Source organism: Carettochelys insculpta, chromosome 1 (assembly GCF_033958435.1).
Source record: "Carettochelys insculpta isolate YL-2023 chromosome 1, ASM3395843v1, whole genome shotgun sequence".
NCBI lineage: Eukaryota > Metazoa > Chordata > Testudines > Carettochelyidae > Carettochelys > Carettochelys insculpta.
The window spans coordinates 272,199,727-272,219,344 of NC_134137.1; the positions used below are offsets into that span (position 1 = coordinate 272,199,727).

The window sequence follows — 19,618 nt, forward strand, 5'->3', positions numbered from 1 at the left end:
GCTTCTTATCTTCCGGAAGTGAATCCATGAGAGAAGTAAGCCTGGAGTAATTATCAAAGTTATGGTTCTCTAGGTGTGCCGCATAATTTGCCATTCTCAATAGCAGCGTGGAAGAGGAATATACCTTCCTGCCGAACAGCTCTAGCTTCTTGATATCTTTGTCCGATCCCCCCGATTTGTACTGAGAAGCCTTTGACCTCTGCTGGGACGATTCGAACACCAACGAGTTCGGTTGTGGGTGACTGAAGAGGAACTCCATGCCCTTTGCTGGGACGAAGTATTTCTTACCCGCTCTCTTGTTCATAGGCGGAACGGAGGCCGGAGTCTGCCATATGGTAGTGGCTGACTCCATAATGGCTTCGTCCGGCGGAATAGCAATTTTGGATGAAGCTGGGGGTCTCAAATTTTTCAGGAGTTTGTGATGTTTCTCCTGCACTTCTGCTGTTTGAATGCCTTGCGTGAAAGCCACCCTTTTAAACAGCTCCTGAAACTGTTTAAGGTCATCCGGGGGCCACAGACACCCCAGGCCATGGCCTCATCTGGGGAGGATGAGGAGGAACCACTAGGGTACACCTCCCTCGAACTCTCAGGTTCCTGCGGCCGATGGTACACCTGCTCGCTGGAGGATTGCGAAGGAAAGTCTCGGGGTTCTAAAATTAAGTCCCCTTGAGATAACTGAGCTTCCATCCCCGAACGGGAGTGCCCATGGGGGTATTGGATGGCCGGGGGGGACCTGCCCCTGGGCGTAGGCCTGGGGTGTCTGTGTCCAGCATGATAAGAATGACCATGGCAGCACAGGCACGGGTCTGGGGACGGAGATCTGGACCACTCTCGGGGCGTGTACCCCCGATGTCTGGGAGAGCGAGACCTCCGCGTGACACAGATAGCGGTGACACTGGTTTGTGATAGCACTCCAATGGATCCAATCCCAGAAAGGGTGAAGGTGGCCCAAGCCATGGTGACATTGGTTGGAGGAACGGAGAAGGAGGTTCTGGATAGGCCGGTGGAGACCCAGGCCTTCTGGGCGGCGTGTGCAGCACAGGGGGAGGGCTTGTTGTTAGCAGCAGCGCAGCCCTGTCCGGAGAAGGGCTGCGGTGCCAGGCTTTTGCTTTTGCCTTTCCCCTCCCCTGCGGGGCTGGCACCGCCCCCTCCCATGCCGGGGATCACAGCCCCACTGTCGGCGCTGCGCTCGGCCCGCTCAGCTGCGGTGCTGCGCAGATAACGTCCTCTGGTGCCTGCAGGCTCCGTGCCTGTTGGCCCTGCACCGTTGGTGCTGCGGGGATCGGTGCCACCTGTGGCGGTGCCGCCGGTTCCGGTGCTTGCCTGGCCGACGCTCTAGGCGCCACGCATGCTGGCTGTTTCATAATCGGAGGCTCAGCCTCTGCCATGCGCGCTGCCGTGGTGCCGCTTGCCTGAGTGTGCGGCTGGGTGCTGTGTGCTCCGCCCGTCCCGCTCGCTGAAACCGCCGGCAGGGATCGAGCTGGGGAGAGCTTCCTCCGTTTTTGCACCGAGGGGGACAGAGAAGCTGCCTTCCTCTTGTGGAACCCAGAGGGCCCTTCCGATTGCCTCTCCGGCATGTCTGGCTGGAGGGCCTTATCAAACAAGAGCATTTTAAGACGCATTTCTCCGTCTTTCCTGGCCCTGGCTGTGAGCTTAGCACAGTGGGAACACTTCTGGGTAACGTGTGATTCCCCCAGGCATCGGATGCATTCACTATGCCCATCGGAGGCCGGCATAGCTTCATGGCAGGACTCACACTTTTTAAAGCCTGAAGAAGCCATCACAGTGAGTCTTTTACTGTTAATAGGGTACTTAGCACCTAATCCGTGCCTGTTTCCCCGAATCGCGGACACCGGCCTGCAGGGCAGCGGGCGGCCTACTGGCCTTCATGTCCACTCTTCTTCTCCACTCCTCTCTCTCTTTTTTTTTTTTTGTATTCTCTTTGTCCTTTTTTTTTTTTTTTTTTTTTTTGAAAAAAAGAAACAACAATTTACACAAGGAACACTGTCTAATCTGACTCTGGCCATAGCCTGAGCGGATTCCGTCTGCAGCCGATGGCAGCTGAGAAGGAACTGGCGGGGACCGGATCACGCACGTGGCCGGGGATGCGCAAGGGAGCAGCGCGCACCGGCGCATGCGCAATCCAGGAGAAACTGCTGGAAGATTTCCGATCTGCGGCGCCAGGCGAGCCCGACACCTATTGTGGAGCACCCACGGGGACACTCGATGAAGAAGTACACTTATTAAGTTTGCAGATGATTCCAAGGTGGGAGCGGTTGCAACTGCTTTGGGGAATAGGGTCATAATTCAAAATGATCTGAACAAATTGGAGAAATGGTCTGAGGTAAACAAGACGAAGCTTAATAAGGACAAATGCAAAGTGCTCCACTTGAAAAGGAACAATCAGTTTCACACATACAGAATGGGGAGAGACTGTCTACGAATGACTACAGCAGAAAGGGATCTAGGGTTATAGTGGACCACAAGCTAAATATGAGTCACCAGTGTGATGCTGTTACAAAAAAAGCAAACATGATTCTAGGATGCATTAACAGGTGTGTTGTGAACAAGACACGAGAAGTCATTTTTCTGCTCTACTCTGCGCTGGTTAGGCCTCAGCTGGAGCATTGCGTCCAGTTCTGGGCACCGCAGTTCAAGAAAGATGTGGAGAAATTGGAGAGGGTCCAGAAAAGAGCAACAAGAATGATTAAAGGTCTAGAGAATATGACCTATGAAGAAAGGCTGAAAGGATTGGGCTTGTTTAGTTTGGAAAAGAGAAGATTGAGGGGTGACATCATAGCTGTTTTCAGGTATCTAAAAGGGTGTCATAAGGAGGAGTGAGAAAACTTGTACTTTTTGGCCTCTGAGGATAGAACAAGAGGCAATGGACTTAAACTGCAACAAGAGAGGTTTAGGTTGGACATTAGGAAAAAGTTCCTAACTGTCAGGGTGGTCAAACAGTGGAATAAATTGCCAAGGGAGGTTGTGGAATCTCCATCACTGCAGATATTTAAGGACAGGTTAGATAGATGTCTGTCAGGGATGGTTTAGACAGTACTTGGTCCCGCCATTGGGGTGGGAGGCTGGACTCCATGGCCTCTCGAGGTCCTAGTATTCTGTGATTCTATTATTATGTTTTAGAGAGGATGTTTGTGTCTCTGAACTCACTGTCTCTGAGCCATTGGTCTCTCACTCTCAGACAAGTCTGCTGCGTAAACATGGCTCACATAGAAGGTGCTTTATGACAGCCCAGTCTAAGAGTGGGAGATTACAGAATTCCACCCAAGGCAAGGTAAAGATAAGATGCCTGACAGCTGGGGGTGGTGTGGGGACTCAGAGACCCAAAAGGTGATAAAGGTGCAACTAGTTCAGTAATTGCGACACCTATATAAACACACATGCAAAGATACGGAAAACAATGTTCTCTGCTACCAACTGCCTAAATTTTAATAATAAATATAGGTTGAAACTCTCATCCAGCAACATCCTTGACCTGGCAGTACTACAGACGTTGCTGGACCAGAGAACATCTGGACAAGAGGTCCACCGCTAGCAGGGATCCCCGCTAGCGGCCCGAGCAGGGAGCCACATCAGGGAGCACCTGGGAGGAGCCCAGCCAGGGTTGGGAGCCCAACTGCGGGGAGTCCAGCTGGCATTTCTGAAGTGGCCAGATGGGCAGGGGAGCCAAGATGGGACAGGGAGCCCTGCAAGCAGCCAGTTTGGGGAGCCCAGCTGGGGCACAGAGAGCCCTGACCCCCCAGCCCAATGTTAGAGAGCCCCGGCAAAAGTGGAAACCGCCCCCCCCCCCCCGCCCCCCCAGACAGCCAGGGAGCTAGCGATGGCCAGGAGGAGGGCCCAGCCAGCCCTGGTCTGGAAAAATCCCCTCATTTGGGACCACTCAGGTCCTAACGGTGCTGGACGAGGGAGATACAACATGTATCTTAAATCTTCTGGACTAGAATTTCTTCACTTTATATCACATTACTGCAAAAATGTTTCTGGACTATCTAATCAAGCTTTTTACCTGGTGACTTACCTTTTGACCCTTAGAGTGACTGTAAAAATCATCAGGCCATACATCCTTCCCAAACATAACATCATCATTTAGGTAAATGAATTTCTGGGAAAGGCCAGTAATACGATGAATGTGACTTTCAATGGCTGGCGAGCTAAAAGTAGGCAAGTGACTCAAATTCTGAAATATATCCTACCCCCCCAAAAATAAATAAGAAGTTAAATATTTCTTAAAAAATAATTAATCTGTCAGAAACATCAGATAATGCTTTTTACCTACTCAATGTAAAAACGAATTTAGACATGAAAAGTAAAACAAAAAATGAGAGAACGATCCAAGGACAGAGGAAATAAATAGGTTGAAAGTAGAGAAGAATTAAGTTTTACCCTCTTCTCTCCATATAGCTAACAAACCTAGAAAATTTAAAGCTCCACTATTGTTCAGAGCTTGAACATGCTACGATACCAAAGTATGTCAGAATTATTTAATCAACATCACTGTTGTTTTCTGTTGCTATTTATTTGTTTAGCAGCTCTGAAGGAACTATTAAGCCAATTTTAAAAGACAAATAATAGCTTTTTGGGTATTTATTATTTCCCATATCAATAATACTAGCGTATCCTGTCTTAATGCATTGTGTCTGTTATTGTCTTTCCAGTGAGCCTAATAAATTCTTTATGGATTATGATTCAAACAGCATTTGCTTTTCCTCATTTTTTTTAATAAACAGACTTCATAAGAACCTTAGAGACAGGACATTTAGTTGAAACCTCTGGCTACTTGAAAACAAAAAGTAAGTTAAAAGTTTGATATACCTTCGTCTTGAGAACCAACCATATGGAATGTAAAATGTAATATGCTTTAATAAAACAGAAAAAATATTAACATGGTTCATTCTACTTTTGTGATAGAATGGAAGATTTACGCAGTGGGGGTGGGGGGAGAGATGCATCTAAAATCATTATGCAATTCTTTAGAGAGCTTTACCTGATGAGTTACTATAGTTAGCCGAGGGTTATCCAGGTTAAGCCAGGATGGAATCTGCCCATTAGTGACAATGAAAATGTGTCGAACCCAAGGGGCATGCCTCTCTATTGATCGCAGGGAATATCTCAGCTCTTCATTATCTTCAAAACGGCTGGCTGAAATATCCTCATCCTGTTTTGACTGTGAAAAGAATTAGACCTATATTTATACTTAATTAGAGAGTTGAGGATCCATTTCTACTCAGGTTTATGCACTAAAGCGAGACACAGCACATAGTCTCAGTGACGTCAATGGGATACCTTACTGTGAGATGATTAAGCACGCGTCAGTGGCTGCAGGACAAGAACTTTGTCTCATAAAGAGTGAGTATAATGAAAAAATATACCATTGTTCCTTTATAAACAGTCAGGTTTCACTAAAATACAAAGATGGCATCACTGACATCAGCTGCCAAAGACTACTAGGTATCAATAGTATGTCCATGGATCAGAATAGGGGACATTCATTTATTTGAATAATGTGGCTCTTCTTCTTCAAGGTCTGAGAGATCAATTTTCTTGGCTTATGATTAGCTATATTATTCTCTTGATCTCACACTCCCTCATGTGGTGAAGTGACTCAAAGCCGCACTGTATTTCAAGTCCTTTATGCTTTGCAACATTAACTTACAGAAGGCATATTAACTATTCTAATATTAATAATATTAATATCTAATATTCTACTGTATTAGATACTGCCTACAAATACTTGTTATCCTAATGACTTGCTTCAATTGCCTTAAACAATACATACTTTATAGAAGTCAATTTAAAAAAAAACTGGGTTATTCTGTGTTAAAAACACCCAAGAAAAATATTTAATGAACAAAACTGGCACACAGGTCTCATCAAGTAAACAAATAATTCAATATTTTCATGTTAAAAAGACTTCACTCAGATCATAGCCACATTTTTAAGTTTATTAAGTACATTATGTGGTAAAGTCAATATTGCAACATATTTAATCCTTCCTCCCCAAAAACACAAGCAAACAAAACCTATGTTAAAAGGCAATTAATTTTGAATAAAGAAAATCCCTATCCTCATCATCTTTGGAAGAAATGTTCAGTTAAGGTATCTTTTTTAATGTATCTTAACTTGAATGATTACAACTTTCAATGCAGAATCTTCCACCCAGCAATGGGTTCAATACATCTGCATTACCAAACTATGTACACCTCATTCTCCATAATCATACTGGAGCTCAAAATCTTAACTCCTACTTCAACAATACCAATATACATCCCTCTGAGACATCCACATACCAACAAATTGAATAATGCATTGTTTTTCCATGAGGCAGTGAAGTCTGAGTTAAGGTTCTACGTTATAGCGAGAAAATATAAACTGTTCCTTGAAGCCAATCAAAAGTCAAGTTCACATTATTCAATTTTAATTATGTTTTAGTTGTTCATTGGTTACAGCATAAGAAAAAGAATTCAGACTACTTGCATCAGCTGTGTCTGTGTATAGTGATTTGCTATAATGCAAAAAGGCATTGAAACAAAAATTGACCTGATTTACTTCTAAACTTACTTTTAAAATAGAAGTTTCCGCACTTCATTTAACATAATTTTGATAAAAAATTGGCTATGTCATTTCTTCTGAAGCAGAAGACAGTTCTTTTTTACTGAAGTATTCTAGTTAAACAAAAAGGGACAACATTTTGAAAGCCTTTTAGATGAGATGCCATTAATATTTTGGCATTATTCTCAGCTGTGGTGTTGTTATAATTTTTTTTTAAATACCACAAGGACTAAAATGTATGTTGGTTAAAGTAAATATTTTTCCATCATGACAAATAAAGTGCTTGTCTGAAATCAGTCACTTCTGAGACATGACACTTTTGTCATACTAAACTAATCTGATTAGTTTGCAGACTATTTTATTAAAATAAGTATAGAATGGCAAACATTTTTTATTTTGTGGTTCTGAAAGATAATTTACGATCCTGTCCCTCCATACTTCTTTCCAGCTTTTAAAACTGGGAAGTTATTTTCACACAGGATGAACAGAAGATTCCTAATAAGCCTGTAATTTTGAAAGAAATCCTTGTTCTTTAACTGTATTTATTTAACCTTACTCCTTGAAAATTCTGATAGTATGGTCTCTATGCTCTTTAGTGAGATTTACCTACCTGGCTGATTGCACTGAGATCCCACAGTAAATAAGCAGGATTAAGTGTCAATTCTTTTCCATCTATAGTCATGTTCTTCTTAGCTTGCTTGTTCAATTCTTGGAAACCCTTGGGGTTATTTAGTTGCAAGAGGGCGACACTGGCTTCAGAATAAAGCTGTAACTATACAAGCAGAGAAACAATCTTTCATTTCTGGCATGTATCCACAGAAGAGAAAGCTCTCCCTTGGTAAATTTATTCTTTGTTTTTGTTGTTGTATTTCGCAGGCTAAGAAAGCCTGAATGATGAAAATTACATTGGAAGCCACGAACAGCAAAGGGCACCCAGCATGGTAAATAAAAACTGACATGGACTGCTTCAAAAAGAGGAACAGAAACACAATGCCGAGACTCTGACCTTTATTCAATAACACAATACTCAAAAATTCACTGCATCTAATGTTATTGTTTCCACCTAAGTTTCTCTTATTACATTGCAATCCAGCAGCCATGTATCTGTGCCTGTGTTAGAAATGCTTCATTATTATATTAAATAAGGCATTTTAGTTTCCCCACAATGAAATACATATTTTCCTTAAATATCAATTTTGTTTAGAATTAAAGAAACTACCTTTTTCTAAAGTAACACCTTTCTGAGGACAGAAAGGCATTGATTCAGCTATGCCTGTAACATGAGGTTCTTAGAATGATTTAAGGATCAACTTGTGATCTAGAAATTTGAGATACAAAAGGCTTTACAACTAATCCATTAGAGGGTCTCTGAGTCCACAACCGTGGTTGCCAATCTGCTGCTAAGGTCATTTGTTACAGAGGAACTGTTTGATCTGTTAGCTGTTTTTATCTCTTGCCACTAGTTATTCTATCTATCAGATTTCATAATGTGCAGGATGAGAAGGGGCTTACACTAGATGCTATATCTGACACCAAATGTGGCTTGCAAAGGGCAAGAGACTGGTATGGTTTGATAAAAGTAAAACCACTCAAATTAAATTTTATAAGGATTTATTTGCATATTGTCCTGTGATAAGATTCAAACAAGTTTAAAATTCACAGTTGTGTGCCAGTTTTCTACAAGCATAGTGTATATATTTCAAAGCTGTACTGAAAATTTAACAGCAGCAAATGTGTCATAAATCCCTTCGTGCTGTGCAAAAAAAAAAAAAAAGTTAGTGCTAATAAAAACTGTTGCGGATTAATGCATATATTTTTAGCTGGCTGAGATTTGTAAAAGTATTTTATTACTGTATATAATACCACATCAAGATAAAAAAAAAAATTAAACCATCCCACCAGATTTTTATAGGTTATTTAACTCATACTACTTTTTAATTTTTGATTAAATCTGACCTTTTCTGTCCCTTTTAAGACAACACTGATCACAGTGTTAGCACCCCATCCCTTAGCAATCAAACAAGCCCAGCTGTCCTGCCTGACATTTTAAAGCTGTCAATGGTTTGACTCATGCTATTTGATCACTTTCAATCTGACGCATGAGGTTTGCCATTAGAAAAATCTGATAAATTTCAGACCTTCCAGGGAATCATTTGAACATACTGATGAGAGGGTGGCTTCTGTAGATGTATGGATGAGGAATAGTTACGGTCTGCACAGCAAGCAATCACCAAAAATACCGATATGAAATGCTACAGATTGTAATGCTACCATTAGTGGACATGTGCTTTATTTAGGAATACTTCAACGTCATACAGTCACTGAGAATCAAATATCTAGTACATGACATGAACTGCTGAGATTCCTGTTCCACCCACTCCAAAAGGGTTTTTAAAAATATTTAATTTCTATTTGACTTGACACTACCATCTACAAAACTGGGTCAGGTATTAGAATCTGCTTCCTAGCTAGATTTGCTACCAACAGTTTCCTTTTTTCATCAGTATAGCTTTTGTGTTCTAGTTGCTACGCTGCGACAATCCAAATGAAGGTGACAAACTGTGGAGCGAAACACAGTGGAAAGAGATAAGGAATATGGCTACATGAAAAGGCAGCAGCTCAATTTGGGCATGTGGCCATGTAGGGGAGTGTAAGATTTTTCTCTTTAATGTAGCGATTCTAAAAGCTTTTAAATAAAATACCAAAAAAATGCTTAAAAGACATTTGTGTGTATTTATAGATCTACATCACATACAGGCCAAACAATCTCTTGCAAACAAAGTACCAGAGATAGGTTCTCTCAACAGATTTTTAAAAATGCAAGGTCACTTTTGGGGCTATCGACTATGACTAGTAAATTACTTATTTGGCAAACATGCAAACCAGAAAATCTCAAGGCAGTGCTGTATATTCTGCAGTTCTGATACAACAGCTTGAGTTCTGCATTCTCCCTCTCCTCCTCCAGCAGGAGTCAGAAGCATTGTGCTCACTTTCCTCTGTAGCAATCCACTCTGTCCAGTGCAAGAAGTTGGGTGAATAAACTGCAACAGGAGCAGAGTCCAAGTCTCCTATATCAAGAGCACTGGGGCAACAAGATCTGAAGTAGGAAGAAGGGGATCCCAGAAATACCCACACACCCCATCACAGACATATGCTATGCTAAAAGCAAGTTATAAACTCCATTTTTGCCAAATCTTGGCTACGTCTACACTAGCCCCAAACTTCGAAATGGCCACGCAAATGGCCATTTCGAAGTTTACTAATGAAGCGCGGAAATGCATATTCAGCGCTTCATTAGCATGCGGGCGGCCGCGGCACTTCGAAATTGACGCGCCTCGCCGCCGCGCGGCTCGTCCCGACGGGGCTCCTTTTCGAAAGGACCCCACCTACTTCGAAGTCCCCTTATTCCTATGGGAATAATTTGAACATTTTGGCATTTGAATATTTTGGCATTCCTATGGGAATAAGGGGACTTCGAAGTAGGTGGGGTCCTTTCGAAAAGGAGCCCCGTCGGGACGAGCCGCGCGGCGGCGAGGTGCGTCAATTTCGAAGTGCCGCGGCCGCCCGCATGCTAATGAAGCGCTGAATATGCATTTCCGCGCTTCATTAGTAAACTTCGAAATGGCCATTTGCGTGGCCATTTCGAAGTTTGGGGCTAGTGTAGACACGGCCCTTGTCAACATGAATGCCACCGCCTCTAACCAATGCATAGTCTTCCTTTGACTGGAAGTGTAGGCCAATGGGTTCCTTTGAGAGCTAACAACAATGCTGTTCCATAATTTTGCCCATGTCATCAGAGTCAGTCACTCAGCTATGAAGTAGCCAGATTTCAAGTGTTTTCACTCTGAATGTAGGGAGAATAGCAGAAAGCGAAGTAAGACACGGCTGGACATGACAGTGTTCCCATTGCCTTCTGTATCAGCATTTAGATATGCACATGTTGCAAATCCTGGTATGGTATGGTTGCTACTCACACCCCCATGTGCCCACTGACACAAACATCATTATCTTTATCCCCTCTCCTAAGGTAATGCCATTAAAAGCCATAACACAGCACTTAAATGCCCACAGGATTTGCACAGCATGTGTGTAGGCAGTGGACCATATACAGATTTATTCACAATTGTTTTTCATTGACAAAGTTGATTGATTTTGCTCTATTGTTTTCAAGAAAATAATTATTTTAGTAACTTATTCAATATCAAGAACACAAAGAGAATACTAAAGGATGGAGTTTTGAGATATCAGGTAAAAAGCTGAAGCTTTATGAAAAGCCTCCTTTCTCCAAAATGTTCACTAGTTATTTAAAATAAATAAGTACTAACAAAGCAAAATAACACCCAGAGTTTTAAATTCTTTCCACTCTCCATCACACAAATCAGTCCTCTTTACTCTCCTGTTCATTTGATTAGTTCCCATGTCACCATAATCTGTTCTAGGCCAGACAATACCAAGCCCAGTTTGTTTCCTTTGCAGGTGGCCTTTAAGAAACCAGGTTACTGAGTAAAAGGTGAAGCCTGAATGATAAAGAGCAGGAGCTCCATCTCGTGGCTGAATACATCCGTTTCAGCTGTAAGTGTAACAGTACAATTTGTTGAATATTAAAGCACGCTTACAAGAACATGTTCAGCGCAGCAAAACAAATGTGCTCAGTTAGCACATTAACAGCTGCAGTGGACCAATAAATTTCAAGATCATTACAACACTGATATCGTAAATATATAAATGTCACAAACAATTACCCATGTGCTTTCACGTCCCAAACATTTTTACAAATTACATAAGAAAAAATAAAATATTAATGTACCAGAATTCTTAAAAATTTAAATACACACTGTAAAATGTCCATCATTGTTTGTAGTATGAATGTGTCATCTCTCATCCTGGACTATAAGCTCTTTAAGTCCGATATCATTTTTTTTGTGTTATACAGAAATGCAGTGCCTAGTTTAAGGTGGCCTAGTCCTTGAGTGGGATCATTAGGCACTGCTACAACACAAATAAGGTTACGTAAACACTACTAAATTATGTTGGCCTATATTAGATCATCTTACAGCCACTGCAGTAATTACTGTGGTGGTTTATGTCTATACTATCCTTCATGGGTGAGTGGTACATGTCCTTGCCAGGAGTACTTCCACTGACCTAACATGGGAAGAGTCCTCTCTTAGCTTCCCCCTACCTGTTGCCCACCAAGAGAGGATGGAAGCTGCTCAGGGCTTCTCATCCCCTGTTCACTAACAGGAGTGGAGCAAAGTTGCCTGGGGCTTCTTGGCTGCCCATTGCCCATCAGGGTGAGAGGAAAGACGAGCAGCTTTGTCAATATCATGGCTCACTGAGCTGTGAAATTAAGAAGGCTCCCCTGCTCCAGGAAGAGAGCAGGCAGGAGACCCCACAGCTTCTTGTCCCAACTTCCAGCTGGGATTGGGGTCCAACGTGCCCCGTCTTCCAGCTGGAATCCAAGTCCAAAGCCATCCCAGGCTAAAGTGAAGCAGAAAGTAGAAGGTAGTTAGTAAGAAAACAATGGCATCAAACATATGTCCTGTTAGCTACACTGTATGTCACCTAACCCCCTCATCCCAGTTCCTCTTACCAGAAATCCTGAAGGCCCAAATTGTCCACACTCAACCCCTTGCTAGTCTCTATTCCATATAGTAATTCCTCCTTCTCTGCTGTCCAGCCCACACCAGAGATATAGGATTGAATGTGAGAGAGGAAAAAGAAAAAGAGCACGCAATTCAGACAAATGCATTTTAATCATGGTTTAAAATGTGAGGCAGGACTCCTGGGAAGGAAAGAAGAAAGGGTCCTCACATCCCATCCTCCCCTTGCAGTCTTGCCAGGACTTCACATGAACAATGCCAGTCTTCCAGTCAAATTTAGATACATAGGCACAAAGGAACAGTTCTGTCAGAGACCAGATTGCTGTGAACATGTCCAGGAGAAGCTGACACAGCCAGTACTTCCATTTTTTAATACCAAAAAGCTAGCAACCTAACCTCCATAGCTCAGCCAGCCATTAAACACTCAATTGTGGAAGATCAGTCTTTTGAAAGAAATTACCTGAAGCACTATCCTGAGGTACTTCATAAGACAGAAACAGAAATGGAAGAAAATAAACTTAAGAGAAGGGGAGAGAAAGCTGATGACTATCAGCGATAGTCATAGTGTAAGTCTGAAGGTCATACACTGAAGTTTTAGCATCAAACTGGCCAGAAGATCTCTCTGTAAAAAGAATTTCAAAGCAATGTAATCAAACTACTCCCCCGCACAGGCTCTTACCAGTTTTATTTTAGAAGCCAAGTTCTCTGGTAGTTTTGCTCTTAGCTGATTTGTCTCTTTGAACGTAGTTGAAAATCCACTAAGGAAAGCCAAATCTTGCATTAATACTAAACCTGGTACTTCTTTGTCTGTGGTCTACAAGAACAATACAATTTAGTTAATTCCTTTTATTTTTAAATTATGGTGACTCATTTATTCAGTCAACTCTAAAATTTTTCCAGATGAGAGAACTAATATTGACCCCTACACCAAATCTACAAACTAGAACTCAAGTTATTTTAAAAACTCTCTCTCACACTGCAACACTGAAGTTTAGACTAACAGTGGAAGAAATACCCTACGGACCTGATGGGTGTCAAAGGAGAGAATGTGTCAGATCACAGGAGGTCAATATTGTCTAGCACATTACCAACACTTCCAGTGTTTATGTGGCTCTTAGAAGACATTTAGGGGTAAATTAGAGCTAAACAACAGCACAGAACACTGAAAGTGATGACTGATGGCTATACACAAACTTTATGGGACCACAGAAAACTTGGGCACGCTCATAATAGGTGGTCATCCACCTAACTAAAATCATGCCAGATTACAGATGTTGCCAGATGAGTGTTCCGGATTAAAGAGATTCAATCGGTATATACACACCTAACAGTTTAATGAACAGACTTATGTAATTAGTTTAAACCTTAAACAAACATACCAAATAACCTCGCCATACTGTCTGTTTGCTGCTTTCTTTTAACATTGCAGAATGGGCATCTTCAGCTGGAATAAACAAATGATCACCATGTTAGCACATTCTATTAATTAAATTAAGATCTTGCAAATTAAAACTTAAAATGTGACAAAAAAGTGAATGAGTCACAGAGCCACAAGTTGTCTGCAATACTTACAAATTATTGGCAAGGCAGTGACAACTTGCTTGCACTACACATTAAGACAATGGTACCAAAACTTTTTATGCCCAAGATCATTTCTGGAATTTAAGGGGAACCCAAGATCTACCCAGTCTCTTCTCCAAGGCTCCAGTCCTTCTCATAGCCTCACTCTCATCCCACTCGCCCTCCATTGCTCACTGTCCTGCACCCTAACTCATTTTTACTGGGCTGGAGCAGGGGGGTGGGGGTCAGGAGAGAGGACTGGGGTTGTGGTTCTGAGAGGAGACTCAGGGCAGGGTGTGGAGTGCGGGCTCTGGGAGTGGGCTCAGAGCTAGGTATGTAGGAGGTGATACCAGATGTGGACTCTGGGAGGAGTTCAGAGGTGGAGTTTGGGGTGCTGGTTCTAGTAGGGGGCAAGGTGAGCAGGGGTGCAAAAAGGACATGTTGGCTCTGGAAGGGGCTCTGGTTTGTGGTGCAAACTCCCACAGGGTAGCACTTACTGCCAGGGATTCCAGGTTAGCAGCACAGAGAGGCTGAGGCCAAGAGGACCAGCAGAACTGCCAGGGCCTGAGCAAGGTGTGGGGGGATGACTCTGCACTCCCAGAAGGGGCAGAAGCTTGGACAGAAGGGAAGGGACCTGGAGACAGCCTGCTTTCAGCACCACCTGTACCATCCTGCAGCCCACCCTCAGAGCTGCGTTGGGCACATCATGTTCCTCTCCAGTCCTCAGCACTACTCAGACCATTCCACAGAGAGCTCTGGTGGCATTTTAAAGGGCATAGGGCTCTACCTGCCACAGCCACAGCAGTAGTGGTGGTGGCTGGGGCCCCCAGCCCTCCTCCTCTCTTCCTCCCCTCCTTCCCCTCTTCCCCACCCCTACCCCAACTCCTTGACAGCAGGCCTGGATGAGGCAGGCTACCCTGACTGCCCCAGCCCCAAACTATAATCCTGCACTGAGACAAATGTGTACCCATGGATAGACAGTGGTATCTGCTGATTCACACTAAGGCTAAAGAAAAAAAAACATGGGGCTGAGGCTGCCAGGAGCCAGCGCCTCGCACTGGCAGCTTCTCAGAGCCTTGCTGGTGTACTACCACCACCCCCAGTCCTGCTGCCAGTGGGTCTACATAATCCCCTCACAGGAGGTGCAGCTGGCAGATGATGTGGGACAATACAGAGGATACCAATGTCTTCCTGTGGGTAGGCAGACATTTGTATCAATGCAAGGCTCTCCTTGTCACTCCTAGAAGGGCCAATCGGCCACTGTGGCTCCGGGATGGGGGCACGTGGCTCCTTGTGCTTTCCCTCTCTGTTGGTATTGCCTCCATCAGCTGCCAATGGTCAGTTTCCCGTTCCTAGCCAATAGGAGCTGCATTAGGGCAGGGGGTGCATACACCCTGCCAAATGCTGCTTGACCAGTCAATCACGATCAACTGTTGGGTAACCACTGGATTAAGATGAAAAAGTTGGACCTGCTCTGGAAATCTATATAAATGCTACGTAACTAGATACTGCTAGTTCTAAGGTAAAGAATATTAATTTCTGGCAAGTATTTAATTTCCTGTTGTACAATATTAGCAATAACATTTAGCACAATGTACTCAAAAAGGTCTTCTAGGGCTTATTCTCCTTTATCTAAAAAATCAGTTCTCTAAGACTATAAGTAAAATATTGAAAATGTTGCCAAAATACAGCTATTTACGTGTAAAGTAACTGGTAACGTTACCTGTAATGAATAACTAATTTTAGCAGTGATATAATCCTTTTCAGCAAAGTATCCCAAAAAAAGCTTTATAGCTAAGTCTGGGAAAGTAATACTATTTATAGAGGCGTAACTTAAGGAAAAGGGGTTAAATGATTTGCCAAGGTTAAGCAGAAGTTAAACAGCAGAGAAAGACAGAGCACAGGAAACTGCATTCACAGTACTGTACAAGACAACATCAGCTGAACAAATGGCTGGAGTCTGACACTTATTTTTAAAAAAGTATCTGAATGTAAGGTTTGGCTACTAGCATAACAATGTACCTTGCATTCAGTTGGCAGCGCAACAAAGGAGATACTTCTAATGTATTGCATAATGGTCCAACATGCTCTGCTCCTAAGCATCCACAACTGTCTGGAGTTGGAAGAGGACTATGTTTTACAGGAGACAGTTTATTTTCCCCAGAGTAAGGGTCAGCAGAGTATACACCAGTGGCTCTCAACCTTTCCAGAATACGATATTCCTTTCATGAGTCTGATTTGTTTTTCACCTCACTTACAAAACACTTGCTTAACCTTGGCAAACCAGCAATTACAAAAGTGTCAACACACTACTACTGAAAAATTGATCACTTTCTCATTTTTACTATATAAATCAACTGCAATATAAATATGGTTCTTACACTTCAGTGAATAGTACACTGACTAATATAAACAAGTCATTGTCTGTCTGAAATTTTAGTTTGTTCCAACTTTGCTAGTGCTCTTCATGTAGCCTGTTGAAAAATGAGGCAAATACATAGGTGGGTTGACTTCTTCCCCACCCCCTAGAAAACAACTATGCAGGTACAGATACTCATGGGTGAAAGCCACTGACATACATAATAGTAATCTATTTGTACAAGTGTCTGAGGAAGTCTGTTTTTAAGAATTCCACATGAACCTCAATGAAATATTCCATTAACAACATAGTTACGTCAGCTTTGTCAATATGGCCTTTTTCCCCTTCAACTTTATTAAATGCAGTCTATTAGCTCAGTGGTTAAAACGCTGGCCTTTTAAACCCTGGGTTGTGAGTTCAATCGTTGAGGACACCTTTCAAGGTTCTAGGGCAGGTTAGATTGGGGGGAAAAAAAATCTTTCAGGGACAGCGATAAGCCCTGCTGTGAGTGCAGGGGATTGGACTCCATGACCTCTCAAGGTCCCTTCCAGCTCCAAGATATGTATCTATGCATTTGTTTATTGTAGTGCCCGCTACTTATTGTATGGTAGTTTCCAGACAGACAAGAAGGAACAGTCCACCAGTAGAGAGATGATGCTGCAAAACAAGAAGGTAGGCTGAGACAGGAAGGAATATTGACAAGCCATGCAATCTTCTTGGTCAGTCTGCATACAGCAGGATGCAAAACCAGGTATGGTGGTATTCACCACAAGAACTGGATAAGGAAGAGGAAGCTACTCATTTTGTGCAGTAATGATGGTTCTGCGAGATGTGTGTACCCAGGGGTGCTCAACTTTGGGTGTCAGTGCATCCTTGCACCGGCACACAGAGATTCTTCTATAGCCATGGTTTCTTGCACCGCACATGTGCAGCAACGCCTCATTGTGCTATGCGGCGCACATACAGCACAGATCCCTCCATTCCTCCTCTATCCCAGCAAATAGAGCAGGATGCTGTAAAGCAGAGGAAGGCAGGAAGGACATCAAGCACCCGCAGGGACCCACACCATGAAGAACACTTACGATTGCACACGGTGGGTAACTATTACTACGTCTTTATCCTCATCTTCTTCGAGCAGTGTCCCTGTGGGTGCTCCACTCTGGGTGACTATAAAGCAGTAGTCACACATTGGAGGTGCGCTTGGAGCCCAGTAATGATTACAGTCAGTGGAACTTCTTGACCCATTTGAATGGAGGAAGCAACCGAAAATGGAAGAGCGTAGCACAGTACAAAAGGTATTGCTCGAAGACCACGTTGCCACCTTGCATATGTCCATAAAGGGTACGTTCTTGAGAAAGGCAGTGGTGGAAGACACAGCTCTAGTAAAATGAGAGGTGATGGCACCTGGAAGGTCTTTCCAGTGAACAGAATAGCAGGTGTGCATGCACATGGAGATCCACTTGGACAGCCATTGAGATGAGATGGAATGGTCCCTGGAGCATTCCACAAAGGAGAGAAAGAGCCTAGGAGACTTGTGCCAAGGCTTCCCACAATCTATGCAGAAGGCTAATGCCTGATGAACGTCCAGATTGTGCCACGCCGTGTTCACAGAATCAGAGTTCGGCTTTGAGAAAAATGCAGGTAAGTGGATAGGCTCATTAACATGAAATGGAGAGGGAACCTTAGGTAGGCACTTAGGATGAGGGTGAAGCATGTCAGAGGATGTACTGACAGGAAGGTAGTTCTGCAGACCCATCAAAAAACATTTGGTGATAGGATGGGCGAGAAAGGAGATTCTACCTTCTGCTTGGTGGAACACCACCAAAGCTCTGGTGTGTTCCCTGACAGTGCTGAAAGCTAGGCCCAACTCATACAGGTGCAACAGGTAGTCAAAGAGGACAGGAAGGGGTGCAGTGTGAGGAGGCGTAGGATGATTTGTGTCCAACCACTGGGAGAACCTCACCCATTTGTAGAGGTAAGACTTGCGAGTGGTCTTCCATCTACTATTAACAGGAACTCACTTCACCCCCTCAGAGCATGTGATCTCAACATCCTAGAGCCAGGGAGGAGCCATGCATCAAGACAGTCTGAGTGGATCGGGGTGAACAGCGCTGCTGAAGTCCTAAGACAGAAGGTTACAACAGGGAGAAAAAAGATATGGATCCAAAATAGACAGCCTATAGAGGTAAGGATACCAAGTTTGTATCTGCCACACTGGGGCTATCAGTATGAGGCGACCCCACGCCAGTCTGACCTCAACCAGAAGCTTGTGAATCAAGGGACGGAAAGCAAACATGTAGAGGAGGGGAGGGTCCCATTAGATGGAGAAAGCGCCCCCGAGGGAATGCTTCCACCAACCAGCTCTGGAGCATTACTGATGACACTTTCTGTTGACCCAGGCTGCAAACAGATTTATGCAAGGCTGTCTCCAAAATTAGAACACATGACTGAGGGTCACTGTGTTTATCTCCCATTCGTGATGAGCACTGAACGAGCAACTGAGGGCACCCATGGTCATGTTCACTGCTCCCAGGGAAGTAGGTAGCTATCAGAGTGATGCAGTGCTGAAGGCACCAAGTCCACAGTTTTACAGCGTCTGTGCACAGGGATGGAGACCATACCCTGCCCTGTTGGTTGATGCAGTACATGCAGGTGACATCTGTCAGGATATTGACAGTCCTGCATGTGAGGTGCAGTCAGAAATGTTGGCAAGTGTGGAGGACCACCCTGAGCTTTAGCAGATTTATGTGGAGCACTTGTTCCATGAAGGACCACTTGCCCTGGGCTGTAATGGAACCCAAATGAGCCCCCCACCTGATAAGGGAGGCATCCATAGCAAGGGTAACAGACGGGGGCAGCTGGTGAAACAGCATCCCAGATAGAGAACATTGTCTGGATTCGTCTACCACTAGAGGGAGGTGAGAGTGCATGGTGGAACAGCTACTGACTTCGACAACAGGTCTACGGCCAGGGCGTAGCATGGGGCCAGCCAGGATAGGAAGCACCATATGTGAACTCTAGTCAGCTTGACCATGTACATGGTAGCCACCACGTGTCCCAGAAGCTTTAAGCAAACATGTACTGTGACAGTGGGGAACAATCACACCACCATAATGAGGTCGCAAAGACCTTGGAATATGTGAAAAGGGAGAGTGAACCTGGATATGGTAGCCTTTATGTGGGCCCCAACAAACTCTAGAGTCCAAGTGGACTTTTCGTAGTTTATGTGAAAGCTGAGGCTGAGCAGAAGGTCCATGGTAACTCAGACCATGCTAAATCCCTCCTGCAACAAAGGTCCCTTTATAAGGCAATCACCAAAGTAATGGAAGATAATGCCTCCGAGACAATGCAGATGGGCAGCCACGACCAAGAGTCTTGAAGCACACCCTCGGCATGGCTGAAAGAATCTAGTATTGATAATGATGGGACTCAACAATGAAACGTAGGAAACGTCTGTCCACCGGATGGATCATGATATGGAAATAGGCGTCATGTAGGCAGAGAGCCAAGAGACAGTCATGTTTTGTCC

General features: G+C 43.7%; 1 protein-coding gene across 1 annotated transcript in view; it reads right to left on the bottom strand.

Moving 5' to 3' along the window:
* The window catches only part of GNPTAB (N-acetylglucosamine-1-phosphate transferase subunits alpha and beta), a 93,228-nt gene that overhangs the window by 35,509 nt on the left and 38,101 nt on the right, over positions 1 to 19,618 (bottom strand). The window contains exons 6-10 of the mRNA XM_075007586.1: positions 13,550 to 13,614; positions 12,850 to 12,984; positions 7,178 to 7,339; positions 5,003 to 5,182; positions 4,037 to 4,207 (exon numbers count right to left, since the gene is read on the bottom strand). Coding sequence (XP_074863687.1) covers positions 4,037 to 4,207; positions 5,003 to 5,182; positions 7,178 to 7,339; positions 12,850 to 12,984; positions 13,550 to 13,614 — 713 coding nt within the window. The remainder of the gene's footprint in view (positions 1 to 4,036; positions 4,208 to 5,002; positions 5,183 to 7,177; positions 7,340 to 12,849; positions 12,985 to 13,549; positions 13,615 to 19,618) is intronic.